General features: G+C 37.4%; 1 protein-coding gene across 6 annotated transcripts in view; it reads right to left on the bottom strand.

Moving 5' to 3' along the window:
* Positions 1-9,026: 9,026 nt before the first annotated feature.
* grin2cb (glutamate receptor, ionotropic, N-methyl D-aspartate 2Cb) overlaps positions 9,027-17,199 on the bottom strand; it is a 110,462-nt gene continuing 102,289 nt past the window's right edge. For all 6 annotated transcript variants that reach the window (XM_087276560.1, XM_087276563.1, XM_087276562.1 and 3 more), the window contains one exon: positions 9,027-16,431. In XM_087276560.1, coding sequence (XP_087132686.1) covers positions 15,052-16,431 — 1,380 coding nt within the window. In that variant the 3' untranslated portion in view covers positions 9,027-15,051. The remainder of the gene's footprint in view (positions 16,432-17,199) is intronic.

The following is a 17,199-nucleotide window of genomic DNA, read 5'->3' on the forward strand; positions in this document are numbered from 1 at the left end:
CAATGAGCACAGTGGCCTCCATCATCTGTAAGTGGAAGATGTTTGGAACCATCAGTGCTCTTCCTAGAGCTGTCCAGCCATCTAAGCTGAGTGATCGGGGGAAGAAGGGCCTTAGTCAGAGAGGTGATCAATAACCCGATGATCAATCTGTCTGAGCTCCAGCGTTCTTCTGTGGAGAGAGCAGAACCTTACAGAAGGACAATCATCTGTGCAACAGTCCACTAATCAGGCCTGTATGATAGAGTGGCCAGACGGAAGCCACCCCCACCTGGAATTTGCCAAAAGGCATCTAAAAGACTCTCAGACTATAAGAAACAAAATTCTCTGGTCTGATGAGACTAAAATTGAACTCTTTGGAGGGAAGCATGGTGGTGGCAGCATCATGCTGTGGGGATGTATTTCAGCAGCAGGAACTGGAAGACTAGTCAGGATAGAGGGAAAGATGAATGCAGCAATGTACAGAGACATCCTGAATGAAAACCTGCCTCAGAGTGCTCTGGACCTCAGACAGGGACGACGATTTATCTTCCAGAAGCACAATGAGCCAATGCACACCGCCAAATTATCAATGGATTGGCATCACAACAACTCAGTGAAAGTCCTTGAGTGGCCCAGCCAGAGCTCAGACCTAAATCCTATTGAACATCACTGGAGAAATCTAAAAATGGCTGTACACCGCCACTTCCCATCCAACCTGATTAAGCTTGAGAGGTACAGCAAAAAGGAATGGGCAAAAAATCCTAAAGACAGGTGAAAAAGAGACTTTACAGCATTCCGGCACAAAAAAAACTACATTTGTAACTTTAATGAGGAATAATTTTGCCAAATTAATACAATGGTGACTATGACAGTGTTTATTTACATTTCATTATTCCATTTCTGTACCCGAATAGTTTTTGACTCTGCGGAAAAACACAAAGCACTGTTTATTTTACTTTTTTTCCCATTGCGCTATTGTATTATTCTTGTTTGCAATTGTATTTTTTTAAATACAAGATTCACACCCATTCAAAATCACCCCAATCAATCTAAATCAGAGATGGCCAAAGTAGAGTCCATGGGCTAAAGTTGGCTCATTGTAACCTTTGATTTGGCCCTGCATACAATCTGAGAGAAGGAGAATGATGGAGAGGGTTGGGGCGATGTCTTTAACACAGAGTTTGTCATTTCTAAATTAACGCAACCTTTTTTGTTTGTTTTATTGCAGAGCTACAAAAAAGCAAACTAAATTGAAATGTTTCATTTAAATGTTGTAAATGAATCTGATTTTATAAAATGTAAATGCTGTCACTTGACGAATAGAAAACTATGCTGAAGTCATCTGTGAGCAAATCCAGGCAAAAACTAGTGTACTGTAATTCTGTTATAAATGAGATTTTGCTTTTACTGTAATAAGTTTATCATAAAATGTAAAACAATACTCTATTAGTTAAAATAAAGGACTATTTTCTAGTCTTTTTTTTATATTATTAAATAAATTAGCAAATTTCTGCCCACTAGCCTCAATCAAGTTTGTTTTTTGGCCCTTCTTAAAAAAGATGTGGGCACCCCTGATCTAAATGAATCCATCTTGTGAAATTGTGTTCATATCGCAATAATATATCGCAGAAAAATGAAATATTGCAATGTCAGGTTTTTCCAGTATCATGCAGTACTACTGCACTGTCATCTTTAAATATATCAGAACAACATCATCATATTAGTTGGTACTGTCATAGTTTTTTGTTTTATTTATTTTGCTTTTTAACATTACTGTAATGCAACCAACACAAACTCACAGCATTTTTTTTTTTTTTTTGATGAACTGGCTAATTCGTTTTATCTCATTCATACATTTTAGTACAAATTGCTCACCCCCAATGACAGTTGGGTGTAGGGGTGGGGTTTAGAGGCACGGCCTCTGAAATCATATAAATGACACACTTTTTTGTCAACTAGTTATGTTTACTCATGAGATTAGGTTGGATGCAACAGCTGTCTTATGTTTGTGAATGAAATAAAGTGGAAGATTATAAGAGAATGATGATTTAAAATCCTGTATGTTCATCACAATGTATCATCATTTAGAGATATAATGTATAAAGCATTTATAGTGTTAGGGTAATTCTTAGCATCTAGCCCGAGCCCGAAAGCTCCCCCTCCCTGTGCTTGGTATAGATCTGGTTAGAGGTGTGGAGCTGGGGTGGTGGAGGGATGCAAAGTCAATGAGATGACTAAAGTAGGACAATAGGGTTATTTATGGGAATTCTCTTTGATTGGATAATAAGTGTGATTTCTGAGTTTGCTGCATTTACTGTATGTGTGTGCTTCTCTCAAAAGTAGTTTTAAAAACTTCACTTCACAAACAGCTGTCTTGTGAATGATTGCAAGTGGAAAATTATATGAGAATGAAGATTTAAATTCTTGTATGTTCGTCACATAATCTTGTGATTCAATGTATGAAGCATTTAAACTGTCAGGGTAAATCTTATCATTGGTTTGTCCTTTTTTCTGAGGTTGCAAGGTTTAAATTAGATGTAAAAATAAACAACATAATTGTATTAGAAGGGATTTTTTTTTTCTTTTTATTTGTCAAGGTTAGGCAACCAACACAATCTCAAACAATTTATATATGATATGATCATCTCACAATGATGATTGGATTTAGGGATAGTGTTTGGGGCCAGGCCTCCTTTTAAAAATCTTACATTTTCCAACAACTCAAATCATATAGGATTTTGTGTGAATTTTTTTGCACCTTTGGATGGTGCCGTCAACCCAAACACATTGGCCTTAGGCTTTCTGGAGTTTTTTTGGACAGTACAAAGCAGCAAATAGTTATGTTCAGACTCACAGATAACAAGGATAGGATAAAAGAATGAGGATAAAAAAATAATAGGGAAAAATGCAATGGTCAATATAATTGCTTTAGCTAAAGAAGCTCCCTACTGTACAGTAAAGATATCGCAGAAACACAAAATATCGCAATGTCAGTTTTTCCAATATTGTGCTTCCCTACCGCCAAGTAAAATGGCTTGGAGATATATTCAGTGGTCAGTCAATGAATGAAGAGGGAAGATAAGAAAATGATGCCTTAAATTTTGCTATGTCCATCACACAATACTATCGCCTTGAGTTGTAATATATTTACAGAGGCAGGATTTTTCTCTTCATTTGTTTTGGCAGAGGTCACTGGAGGTTTGGCATAGGAAAATGGATTTGCTGCTTAAAGAAAGGCTTTTATTGTAAACTCTGTCGGCGGTTCAGACTCAAGCTCTTCTTAATTAGAAATGAATGCGTCTCCAAGAGCTCACTGGCAGCCTGGTAAAGTGTAGTTTCACTCATAGCGGGTCTATGGCATGGCAACCTAGGGGATGTTAATTTGCTGCCATGTTATGAGCCAAGGCCAACTGCTGCCACTGTCACCTTGGAAGGACAAAATGAGCGATGATAAACAATGCGGGATTTGTTCAGGACAGTTTGGCTTTAACCTTTCGACAGGACTACACACTGGCAGTTATTTATCTATTTATTTTTAATTTGCTGAAATCTCATGATTATTAACTTATAAAATGATATAAGATTACTTTATGCTCGTTTAACACATTTATTTAGCACTTTTTGATATTCATTCGTTCATTCATTTTCCTTCAGCTTAGTCCCTTTATTCATCAAGGGTTGCCACAGCAGAATGAACCGCCAACTCATTCGATTTACAGTATTAATTTCTTGAAGTATAGTCCCTACTTTCCTAAATTTTATTTATATTTCTGGACAATAAAACTAAATATTTAAATATGTGAATTATTTTACATATGTAAATGTGTATATTATAAATTAATCAATTAGTTTTAGTAATTTAATAGTAAATCTGTAGGTTTTTATCAATTTGTGACAAAAAAAGTGCTGCATTAGTCAAATCCTTTTTTAGATCACAAAAGTTTCATGAAAAAATAAAATAGATATATATGTGTGTGTGTGTTTGTGTGTGTGTGTGTGTATACAGTTGAAGTCAAAATAATTTAACGGAGAGATTTTTTTCCAACACATTTCTAAACATAATAGTTTTAATAACTCATTTCTAATAACTGATTCATTTCATCTTTGCCATGATGACAGTAAATATTATTTTACTACATTTTTTTTCAAGACACTTCTATAAAGCTTAAAGTGACATTTAAAGGCTTAACTAGGTTCATTAGGTTAAGGAAGGTTAGTGTAATTAGTCAAGTTATTGTATAACGATGGTTTGTTCTGTAGACTATTGAAAAAAAAATAGCTTAAAGAGGCTAATAATTTTAACCTTAAAATGGTGTTAAAAAATTAAAAACTGCTTTTATTCAAGCTGAAATAAAACAAATAAGATTTTTTTAGAAGAAAAAATATTATCAGACATACTGTGAAAATTTATATTTCAAAAGTCATATTTCAAATTCATGTAGTTTTTAAATTCATGACAAAAAATCAATATTTGTTTTGCAATAGCTCATTTTAATTAAATGTAGAGATTAGCAAAAATCTTAAGTGAAAATGGAAATGATTCAGACTTTTTCAGCTTTTCAGTTTCACTTAAAACTGAAATAAAAATAAATGATTATATAATAATTGAGCAAGCAGCACAAATCAAAGAGGAATTTTATGGGAAAAAGATGACAGGTTTCAGACTGCTGCATACATTCAATTACTGTACATGTGTGGAGGCCAGTATAATAGTATATTTATAATTAATATTTTTACATGATAAAAAAAGTTTAATTAAATAAAGCAATTTAAATCAGCTTTCTATATCTGAAAATAATAGAAATAGTTTTGAGTCTTCCATTCTGTAAAAAGTTTGCAAAGGAAAAAAAAAAAAGGTTCAGACTGCTCATCCATATGTTCAATTCCACGTCTGGAGGCAAAAAAGCACGAGTATATCCATTTCTTACATCCTACATATATTGCTTCATTCTCCGCTGGCCGTACAGATGATCTATTGCTTATATATGGCCCAGTACCTACTCAAGCCCTTCTTGACACGAGGTGAAATTGGTCTTCGGAACACATTTCCAGCTCTATCTAAAGACTGAACCTCTGGCAGTTTCAGATCGCTTGCAAACAACACAAGTGGAATATCATTTCACAACGCTATCAACATTCCTGTTCTTAAGCTGTTCAGGCCAAGTGTACTTTAGTTGAATAGCTCAATCTACATTTAACTTTTGATTTTTGTTTTAACTATAGCAATGCAGATTTTTATGCAGACTTTATACAGATATATACAGTATTCTATGTATGTACAGTACAGTGCAGAGTAAAATGGTAAACTACAGCAGTGCTATTTGTATTGTTTTATATCAATAAACTTTGATTTGATATTGATTTCATTTCATTCAGAGATAAGTACATAGGTAGATTAATGGATATAATACACTACCTGACAAAAGTCTTCTCTCCTATCCAAGTTTTAGGAACAACAAATAATAACTTAGATTATGCTTATTTTACCAAAATAAAATATGATCATGTCTTGATTTTTAATTATTTAATTAGGACAGTAAGGTCTGACTTTGCTTAGACAAAAGTCTTGTCACTTAACAGAAATAATGTAGAGTATAGAATATAAAGTCATGCTGCAGTGGAAAACGAATGAATATTGTGTAAGACTCCCGTGAGCCTGGAGGACTGCATCCATCCATCTCTACAATGACTCAAATAACTCATTAATAAGGTAATCTGGAATGACAAAGAAAGCATTCTTGCAGGACTCCCAGAGTTCATCAAGATTCTTTAAATTCATCTTCAATGCCTCCTCCATCATTTTACTACAGACATGCTCAATAATGTTCTGGTCTGCTGACTGGGTTGGCCAATCTTGGAGCACTTTGACCTTGTTTGCTTTCAAGAACTTTGATGTGGAGGCTGAAGTATAAGAAGGAGCGCTATCCTGCTGAAGAATTTGCCCTCTCCCATGGTTTGAAATGTAATGGGCAGCACAAATGTCTTGATTTCACAGGCTGTTGTTGCCATCCACACTGCAGAGCTCTCGCACGGCCCTGTACTGAATGTAAACCCCAAACCATCCTTTTTTTTTCACCAAACTTGACTGATTTCTGTGAGAATCTTGGGTCCATGCAGATTCCAGTAGGTCTTCTGCAGTATCTGTGATGATTGGGATGCAGTTCAACAGATGAATCATCTGTAAAATCTACATTCTGCCACTTTTCCAAATGATCAACTAGAAGTCAAGTTAATATTGGTGCTCTTACAACTGGGATTGACGACTAGAATTTTGTCAGGTAGTGTAGTAGTGACACTGTTTTCCCACAAAATGAAAATAAATAAAAAAGATTAAACTCTCGGAATCAGGCTTCACACTTTTGGCTTCAGTTCTTTAAAAAAAGGTTGGATACTGGAATATAACATAATGTATTCAATATATAGTAAAAGGTTATTTATCAGTGCTGACTTTCTCAATTGCAAAATAACTAATTAAGAACTGTGAGATTTAAACTCAATAATGTGAGAAGGATACAAAACATTGAATTTATGTGTTCATTTTATTTTAATTGATTTATTGATTTATTTACACACACACACACACACACACACACACACACACACACACACACACACACACACACACACACACACACACACACACATATATATATATATATATATATATATATTTTTTTTTTTTTTTTACTGTTGTCTACATTTGAAGTAGATCAAACCTTTCATCAAAGTTGTTCCAAAACTATTAAAAAACACCCATTCTTGAAACTATATAACAACTATTTTTCACTTCAAATAACTATATGTGCACGTATGTATGTGGGATTATAAATATGTAAACACTGAGCATCCTGGACAGCATCAAACATTAGGGGCAGTCCAATTAAATCTGTCAGTCACCTTTCAGCTCGACCAATAGTGAGACTTCAGGGTGGGGCTACTGCTGCAGGCCAGCTGAGCCAGAGGGTGTTGAGGAAAAATAAAATTCAAATTCACTTAAAAAGAGCAGATTTCTTACTGGGTTTTAATTGACTTATTTCCCACATAATTATTTACTTTTAATCTACAAAGGTAACAAATAATTGATGACAGACAACTGAATTATTACAGAATAATTCACACCCAATGTGGTAATGTGGCTACCAATTGGCTACCAATATTAACAACTGACGACTGAGTTGTTAATATGCAGCTTGATGCATTTATTAGAAAGTGAAATGAGTCTGTGGATAACCTGAGCAACTTTTTAAATAGTTGGATAACTTTTGGAAATAGTTAGCCATTTCTATCCTGCTGTTTATTACATTTATTTGCTTCCTAAATGTCTTTTTGTGAGTTGTGGTTCAATTGCTGTTTTATGCTGTAAAGCAGCAATTTTATATATTTATATTTTTTAAACATACAAAGATTCAAAGAGAACCACAGGTCAACAGGGAGATTGCAGAAGACCATCTTCTGCTTTAAACTGGACTGACTAAAAAATCTGTTAAAACCTTAAATCTGTTGAAACACATCGATCTGATGGCGCTTGAGTTTGCAGCTGGATATTATTGGCAGATCGTCGACAGGAAGAGTGAAGCTCTCCGCCAGATCATGTCTGAAGCTCATATGCAAGTTAATTTTACATTCTATGGCAGAAACACCATTGAGCCTCACTAGATCCTCTTGTATGGGTGCGCGTCCGTTATAAACACTCGCAGGACATTAATTTGGACAATTATGCAGATATATAAAATAATTCACACATAAATAAATTAAGAGAGAAATTTAATTCACGCATAGCTTATGAAGCTAGTTGAAGATGCGATCATGAGGCTGTTTTTGCACCGAAATTGAAGTTATCAATCAGAGAACAGAAGAAAGTGCATTACCTCGATCATTTTAATATAGCATATTAATAATGAAATCCAAAAATTATAGGGTAATATTGAGAGTTAGGCTTAATTAATTCTCGTGGCCCACCTGGGGGATCGCTGGCCCACCAGTTGAGAATCCCTGCCGTAAAGAACTTTTGAAAAATGTAAATGAATTTGATTCAGAGAAGCAAGTATATACTTGAAAGCTGTACATATGCATCGCTTAAAAAAGGAATAAGTAAGAATATGCACATTAAAGGTGCTATATGTTTTTGACTCTTCTAAAGCATAAAAATACCATAATATGTTTGCATATATTTAAGAAACATGCCATGTGAACATTCTTTTTATCTGAAAAAAGAATGCTAAAGTCAGATATTCTGCTTTGAAAATGTGGACAGAAGCAGACTCCGAAATGAGACACAGATTCAGAGTTCCACATGAGGTTATTGGTTATCAAATAATATAAATATTAAGAACGTAAACATTAGGTAAGCAGGTTACATTGTAACCCCATGTCCTAACAACACGCTACATGACAAGATTTTCAGTGATGAGCAATTTGACTGTTTGCACCAGACAAAACACGACATACAGCCATCCAGAAGCACCGAATATGCACTCACTCATGTAATAGCATTTAGCGTTTAACACTGAATAAAGCACATGAGGTGTATCTGAGGTGATCATTGTCATCACATTTTCTGTTGTTCAGCTGCAAAAAAAGAAACTTTTCTAAAATATAAATTTCAGGTATTGGTTAGGACAAAAACTCCTTTTATCGTGTCCCATTGCATTTATTTAGGACGCAAATTAGCCTTAAATAAGCATTTAAGCTTGATCATCAGATGTTGATCTGGCAACCTGTGTTTGCGTGTGTTTTGATCCAGGAATGCAATACCTATTTCAACCACTTTGTGTCAAACTCACACACTGCACCTTTAATGAATATAAATATAAGAAAATATTAGCACACAATACACACTCTCAAATGTGTATATACACGATTAATATTAAAGCTTCATGATTACTTTTTTTATATAAATTATGTGATTTTATTGCATAATCTTGAGTTGACCTTAAAACAAATTAACAACTTATAAACTCGCAGTTCTGTTAAAATGACTCTTTCCTTACCTTTTTTTCATTGCTACAACCTGCAATCATGTACAGACAAAGATAACCAGCCACTAATGACAAGAACATCCCTTTATTACCACAGAGTTGTCATTCGAAACACCTCGCCATGAACGTTTTTGAAATAATTAGCCGACGGCGCATGTCTTTGATTCAACAGAGCCATCTCAAAGGGGATGCTTAACCAAAGCTAATAACCCCAGAACCCGTCCCGTGAGCTCATACCGAAGGCTCGGCAGGATTGGGGGGGAATAGGGTCAATAAGATATGAGTGTCTGTGACCTGCTGTCACATCATGAGAGCTAGAACAGATGATCAGTACAAAGGTTGAGAACCGTTAATTCACACAGCACAGGGTTTCCTTTAATTAAAACAGTGAGCACGAGGTCTCTTCGTGAGTATGATATGACAATCAGAAGACTAAACATTTGTCCAGCCAGACCCGATGCAAACTTTTACAAAAACAACCGAATACATACATCATATAAAAGTTGCTTATAAACTATGGAAACCCATCGGAACCCAATCAGACAGCTCCTTTACTGTGCAACGTTTAGTTACAGCTCTTCAATTATAGATTAGATAGATTAAGACAGACCCTGGATTCCTGATATCGCTTGCTAGTCGTGGATGAGATAAATCACACAGAACGGTATAGTACACGTAATACTCATAGGTTAATTAACATTGTGCTACAATTTTGATAAAAATCCCCTCATTCGATTTGGATAAGCTCAGTGCAGACAATGTACTCGTGATTGTGCGGAAGCTTTCATTAACATTAGCATCATTCGTGTTGTGACCACATTCAATAGCGCATTGATAGGCTTGCAACAAAGTAAATAAATGTACTGTATGTATTTTAAGTTGTTGATTGTTGTGCAGGGGGAAACCTACTCGTTTATCAGCCTGTTGAGTTGTTAATTGATGGACTTTCTGACTGGCAGCCTCTCAGTGGTGTGTTTCTCCATAGTTCCCCTTCTCCTGCCAGGCAGTGAAGCCCTTGGCTCAAGGTGACCAGCAGCATCTGGGACAATTTGCAGCCCTGAAGAAAAGCAATGAAATGAAGGCATGACAGTGCAGGTGTGAGTAATTGTTTTATTGTGAGCATGTCTAGAAATGTGTGCGTTCCCTTGCCTTTTGTATAGCATTTCCCTTATTTCTCCTTCTTTCAAGAATGGCTCTGCGACAGTTTGCTATGAAATGGTGTTTACAAGAAAATTCTGTTTTAGTTTTTCTACTTTACAGTTTTATGTCTAATTTAGTGATTCATGGCATTTTGTATTTATTTGTGAATTTACTAGCAGTTTCTGTGTGAAAATGGTTTTTGTACACTTTCAGTACAGGCTCATTGGAGGTATATATATATATCCAAGTAACATATGTTGCTCCGAGTACATTGCGTTGCACGTTTCAGATTAAAAATCCACTAGGGGGCACTGTCTACATTTTTGCAAAACTGAAAAATGTTACTTGGGATATGCTTTACATTTAGTTACACATCCAGGAGATTGTTGCACTTGTTGCACAGATCACCTAGATAACCACTGATCCAATCTCATTCCTAAGCCCAAAAGCAAATTGCCACTAAGTCTTCCGATGACTCTACATTGCTTTTATCTCTTTTGTGAAACTGTGGTTCAAACTTAAGTGCTCTGCATCACAAGTACAACACTGTACAAAGTGAATGACCGAGCAAACTAACCATGCCAGAAATTTTGTACATATATTGACATTTTGTAGATAGCTTACAAATAATAGTTGACTTGTGGTATTTATTTGATGTTGTGTAAAGAGCCACGTGAAAAAGATCCTTTATTTTTTGAACATATGTGTCTGTGAATATCATTAATGTGAAAAGGAACAAACAATGTATTGGAGTCATACTGCTCTGCTGCATACTTTAGCTTTGAAACTGCAAGACGTTAAGTACGTCCTTTTGGTTTGTGGCCTACAAAAATGTAGCTTGTGGCACGTATTTCCAATGAGCCTGTTGTTAATATTTTTTATTGTCTACTATAGCATTGTAATTGCTGTTTTAACAGTGTTATGGACTGCGTCACTCACTTCTTGACAGTTAAAAATCATTTACTGCTTAATAAAGCGTGATACGAATATTGTCAGAATATATCTATAATAAAAGTTTTAACATAAAATGTTTAGTGTTTTTTGTGATATGATACAGTAATATCACAAAAGCAATAGGGCCATTTTCCAGAATCAGTGTACTGTAAGTGCAAGCAACTATGGCAGAAAACATAACATAATTTTGAGCAAATTACATTTAGACACATTTTGCCTTTTCTTTTTGAGTGAATCATTCAATGAACTACACATTAAGATGAGTTTTTTTTTTGTTTGTTTGTTTTACTGTCATATTTAACCATTACAGGTCTAAACCAGCAAAGATATCCGAGAGTTAGCTCTCTGCAACTCTGACATGGTCACCCACTGAAGCTAAGCAGGGCTGTGCCTGCTCTGTACCTTGATGGGAGACCAAAGGAAAAAACTATGTTGGTGTCAGTGAGACCAGCAGGGGGCACTCAACCTGCAGTCTGTGTGGGTCCTAATGCCCCAGTATAGTGAAGGAGACTCTATATTTCTCAGTGAGCGTGTCTTTTGGATAACATGTTAAACCTAGTCCCGACTCTGTGATTGTTAAAAATCACAGGATGTCCTTTGAAAATAGAGTAGGGCTTAGTCATGCGCGGATGGCGATTATATCCGCGGGCTCTGCGGATAATCCGCGGGTCAGGCGGGTCGGTTGATAAAAAAATACATTGCAGTGGACCAGCAAAAAGGCAGAGTGGGCTTTGCAGAATGGGAAGATGACACGCACAAAATAATGGATGAAGTGCAAGAGTAGTCTACTGTTCAAAAAGGGCCAAGTAAACAAAACAGATGCTATTTAGGCTGAAGTGGCACCGTTTTTGTTATCTTGTTCCTGTATCTGTAAAAGCTAAAATGTCTTATTTTTACTTTCTGTATCTATTTGAAAATGAAGAAAATGTTGTCTAAAGAATAACTTTTGTTTTTATAAATAAATGTTCATTTAAAAACGTTTAAGATTAACGTATTATATTACAATCAGAGATACGCAGATTATAGCTCACTGAATGCGCTGTTAATCTCCACGGTGACCTATCAACATGCAATAAACAAAGAATTAAATTATTAAGTGACGATTAGGCGCGGGTCGGGTGTGGATACATATATTAGATAAAACTATATGTGCAGGCGGGTGGCGGGTGAATGATTAGCATGAAGCCGCAAATTCTGGTGTCATTTCAGTGGGTCCGAGCATCCTGGCCAAATTTCCCCACTGGCTTCTGTCCTGACCTGCTATGGACTTCTAACCATCCCCATATGATAATTGGCTTCATCACTTTGTCTCCTCTTCTCATAAGCTGGTGTGGTATGCGGTCTGGCGCAATACGGCTGCTGTCACAACATCCAGGTGGATGCTGCACACTGGTGGTGGATGAGGAGATTCCCCCCAAAAATGTGTAAAGCACTTTGCGTGTCCAGAAAAGCCCTATGTAAATGTGAGAAATCATTATTAATATTAATATTATCAACACACTAAAAATACACTAATTTAATTATGATTAATTGTCAATATCACACACCCCTCTGGTAGAAAAACACCACTCTTATAACTACATGAGTGGCAATAGATGTCCTAGGGGATTTCCATGGGGCTGAATCACAAGCAAATCTGATCAGACACATTCAAATGAATGTGAATTATTAATGTTCTGCAAACACACGTCTGCCTCGTCATTCCATTGCATCTTTCACATGCCTGGATGAGACCAGGCCCTGTTGACTTTTAAATGCATTTCATTTTTCACCACAGCTACCTGTGGCGTTGATATATCGCTGCTTATTTCTTCCAGAGGACGGTCCCCAGCCTTCCTTGATGTTTTTATATGCATGTATTGAATCATTTATCAACTGGCGAGATCATTCAATAATACGCTTTTCAGGAACACAGAGAAATAAGACTTTGCTGGGATCGCAATGATGATGATGATGGCTTTAGTCTGCCTCTCCTTGTGCTTGGGTTTTTTTATGAAAATGAAATGTGGTGTTGTTCTGCGCCAGGCCTCTTTTTGATGTCACAGAAACAATATGAAAACAGTGCAATTATTCTGTGGTACATAAATCTATCTGTGCACGCTGGCAGTATGGAAGATTAAATCACTTCTGCTGCACTATGAACTGTAATATGGCAATAGCAAAGAAAAGCTTGTGTTGAAAAGAAAAAAGTGTAAAGTTTCTCGATGTTTAGATTCTCAAATGCTCCTCGCTCACCGCTTGAAACGAGGGCTTCTTATCGAGAGATAACAAAAGCCTTACAGCATAATTACCCCAGCGCAGGTCACCTTGAGCATCACAAGAACGCCCTGCGGTAGAGACAGCCCATATAATGAAATCCTAGAGTAAAGGACACTTTTTGGTAGCACGTCCTCCTGTATGATCACTCCGCAATGTTGCTTTAATGAGACTTTCGTGACAACCTCAAACGAGTCTCAGGAGCTCGTACACATTCAGATATTGTAGCTTAAATCCCGACAGAAGGAAATGTGGTTTCTCCTTTCCTTGTGGTTTCTCTTCTTTTCCATGCGTTGCACCATCCTTCTCTCGCTCTTTCACACTCTGGAGCATCGCAAGTTTATTTTGAGGCACAGACAGATTTCCTCATGGGTATGTGAGGTTTAGTATACGGGTCAAACACACTTTGTAGCAGTCATTCGACATCAACGGCAGAATTTCTACTCTAAACCTGATCGTATGAATGTCAGCAGACATATTTGGGGGATGTTATTAAACCACTTCTTTCCATCGTGTCACAACTGCAAATAGCCAATCCCTGTTAAAAGGGGTCTAAAATATGCCATGGCTCTGCATATAAAAGGCAGTGTTCAAAGAGTTATATCCGTCAGCCATCTAAAGAAGACAGCAGTTACAAAGGACTAACTGATGGTCCTTTGTGATTTATTAAAGTGTGAAGATCCTTGATGATGCTAATATTAGAGTACCATTCAATTTGCTCGTCTTCAAAAGCCTGCTCACAGCAAAGAGAGAGAGATAGGAGATTGGACATTGAACGAGAGACAGAAAGGGAGCGTTAGAGCCTGAAGAATCCACTTATATAGCCCTGCTGTTAAAATAAAAAATATCGAACAATATGTCTGAAGTGTTTACAAAATTTCAATATCATAGAGAATCACACACTGTATAATAGCAAATGTACTTCAAAATGAACACTTCGTATAGTTTAGTGTCCCGGTTTGACTTCACTACTACAACCTCTTAAGAAACACCCTTTGATCCTGTCCAATACACATATAGGAATATATTGCATTTGGTGGACTAAAGAGAACAGCTAATAGTTTACAGTTCTACATGTCCATACGTTTCAAATTTAACCGTTTGAATATTTCCCTAAATAAATCCCTCAATTATTACATTATTGCACTTAAAAAAATATATTAAGAAATGAAAACAAATGAAACAATAACCATGGTTTGTGTTCTGCTCGTGTTAAAGGAACAGCTCATCCCAAAATGAAAATGTTCAGTTTATTTACTCAACCTCTGGCTATCCCAGATGAATTTTTTCTTGAATGGAACGTTAAAAAAGTTTTTAGCTGAAACTGTGGTCCTTGGTGATTAAAAAAAGCAAGTTGACTGCTAACAGCACATTAAGAGTAAAAAAAAAAACATCTGAAGAAAAAAAGACACATCTGGGGTGGCCTGAGGGTGACTAAATTAACAGCAAATTTCATTTTGGGGTGAACTATCTTGTTAAGGCCAATTCACACTCCTCCAAGTGATTCCAACCATTGTTAACAGTCACTTCACTTTAGACATTGCTGACAAATGCAGCTTTACCACATCCAATAACTAAATAAAAGCACTGACCAAAGCCAATGGAGGTAACCAGATGAACGTGTCTGTTGCCGCTGGTCGCTGTCTGTCGGTGCAGTGTGAATTGGTCTTTAAAGGCAAAGTCATTTAAGTCAGTAGAAGCTTGTGGTCCAAATAGTTCATAATTGGCACATGGAAGGACAAGTTCACACCTCTGATTCCAGACTTGAAATTCTGCCCCATGTCATGGGCACAATAGGGCTGCTATGAACAACCCTGCTGCCTGGAACAGGCACTAGATGGCCATCCTGTAGCTGTGCGGGTGCCCTATACCCTCCATATACACTGTCACTGGGATGTCCCATACACGGGAAGATGTTGCATAATTCAGCTGGTCCATATGACAGTGGGCTCTGGTAGACTGGCAGCTCTGGGTAGGAGTAGGGTCTATGCACCAAGCTGGATGCCCTCCTGACTGCTGCCACATTGTGGAAAATCGCCTCCTTGTAGGAAGGCAGCCTGGTGGACTGGCTATGTCTCAGCTTCTGACTTTTCCTGGAGTTTCGCCGGAAGGCATGAAGGTAGGTGTGATCCATTGGTTGAGCATAACACATGGTGTTCCTCACCCGTCCGTGTACATCCACGCAAGGGAACAGATCAGGTATAGTTACTCTAGAAGGGGGTGCAGCAGTGGGTCTGTCACCTGGGAATTTTACTCTGTCTGGACCCCAAGTGGCTTTCAGGAACGATGGTCTGCGATGAAGCTTTCTTTTCCCTATCAAAGGTATTTCATCAAATGCAGGGTCAAAGTAAGTTTTGGCACAAGAGTTACAAGCTGCATCTGCTACCACAAAGGGATTTTCACTGAAGGATGAGGAAAGATGATTTTCAGGAAAACAGTTTGCTTCGGAGTGACATGTTAATTGGTCTTTATAATCATGAAGACCCCTCAAATCCATAGACTCCACCAGGAGATTTTGGGGCCTCTTTTTCCGCCTGACTGCATCTGAGAAGTCATTGTGACAGGACTTGTGGTGTTCGGTGTAAATGTCTCTATATGGGACGAAGGAGGAACCTGTGTGAGCCAGGTCAGATGGAGGGTCATGCATGGCAAGATGCGGTGTGCTTAGACTGGATACAGGAAGCATGCCATCGTAGAGACCCCTGGTCCTGGCGGGAAGCGTGTAGCGTAGAGGAGTTGGCCGTGTTAACACTCTGTGGTTTACCATTAGCGGTGGGCTGGTGGTTGTGGTGTGTTGTGTGAAAGGTGGAGTTATGGAACGCTGCATGTGAGGTATGTGGTTCTCTGCGACATTAGCAATATAGGAGAAGTGACCGGGAACTTTTTCTGTGGTTGTCACCAGTGGGATACGGGCTGGGAGGCTGCCACTCCGTCTGCTCCAGTTCTCAATGGTCTTGGTGGCGTTATCCAAAGAGTTCTCAACTTTGGCAGAGGAGACGATGTCCTTGGCTGTCTGAAGCATTTTCAGCATGTTGGCCTGGGCGTAATTGGCGGTGATATCTGGATTCTGTATGCCAGTAGATCTGCCAATGTCTTCGACTCCATTGAAGCAGCTGTATATGCCCTAAAACATAAAGTGAGTAATGAGAGTGTATTCCTGCAGATAAGTGGTATTTTGAAGGCGTTTCATTGGATTCATTCACAATTTTTCTCCATTATAATGATTAATACAACAGATTATATTTTTGTAGGAGACAAAGATCAGTTCAGTGTTTCGTGTCAAAGTTTAATGTGTCTCCTAATGGTGAATTATTTCATTATTTGTTCTACAATAATGTGGTCATATTTTAACTTAATTTGCCCAAACATCTTATTTAGTAAAATATTATACAGTAGATTAGGGCAGTGAGGGCAAAAGAATCCTATCACGATTTTCTTGAACAGTATTGAGATTTTGATTTTGACACACAGATTTTATAGTGTGAATCTGAAACATTTTTCTAAAGGAAAACAATCAGAACTTTAGAAAACACCTGTAACATGTCTCTAAAATAGGTTAAAAATAAAATAAAAATCACCTAGTAAAGGTGCAATAGATAATCTCCTGAGCAGACCCTATGACAAAACAAAGAAATAGACTACTGTGTGTGTGTGTGTGTGTGTGTGGTATGCCGTCTAACACAAGTAGGCTCAGATGTTCTGTTTGAACATATGTCAAGCCTCCTTTCCACTGCACACGACAAACGACAAGCGACAGACCGGAAGTCATTCATTTCCAATGGAGAGTAGTCCGGGAGCTGCGTTGAGTTCCGATCATCTCCGTATGCGGAAAATTCGGATCCAAATTGAGCTGCGGATCCGTTGAAATATTTGAACTCCTGCGACTAGACCG

Source organism: Danio rerio, chromosome 12 (assembly GCF_052040795.2).
Source record: "Danio rerio strain M-AB ecotype USA chromosome 12, GRCz13ab, whole genome shotgun sequence".
Classification (NCBI taxonomy): Eukaryota; Metazoa; Chordata; class Actinopteri; order Cypriniformes; family Danionidae; genus Danio; species Danio rerio.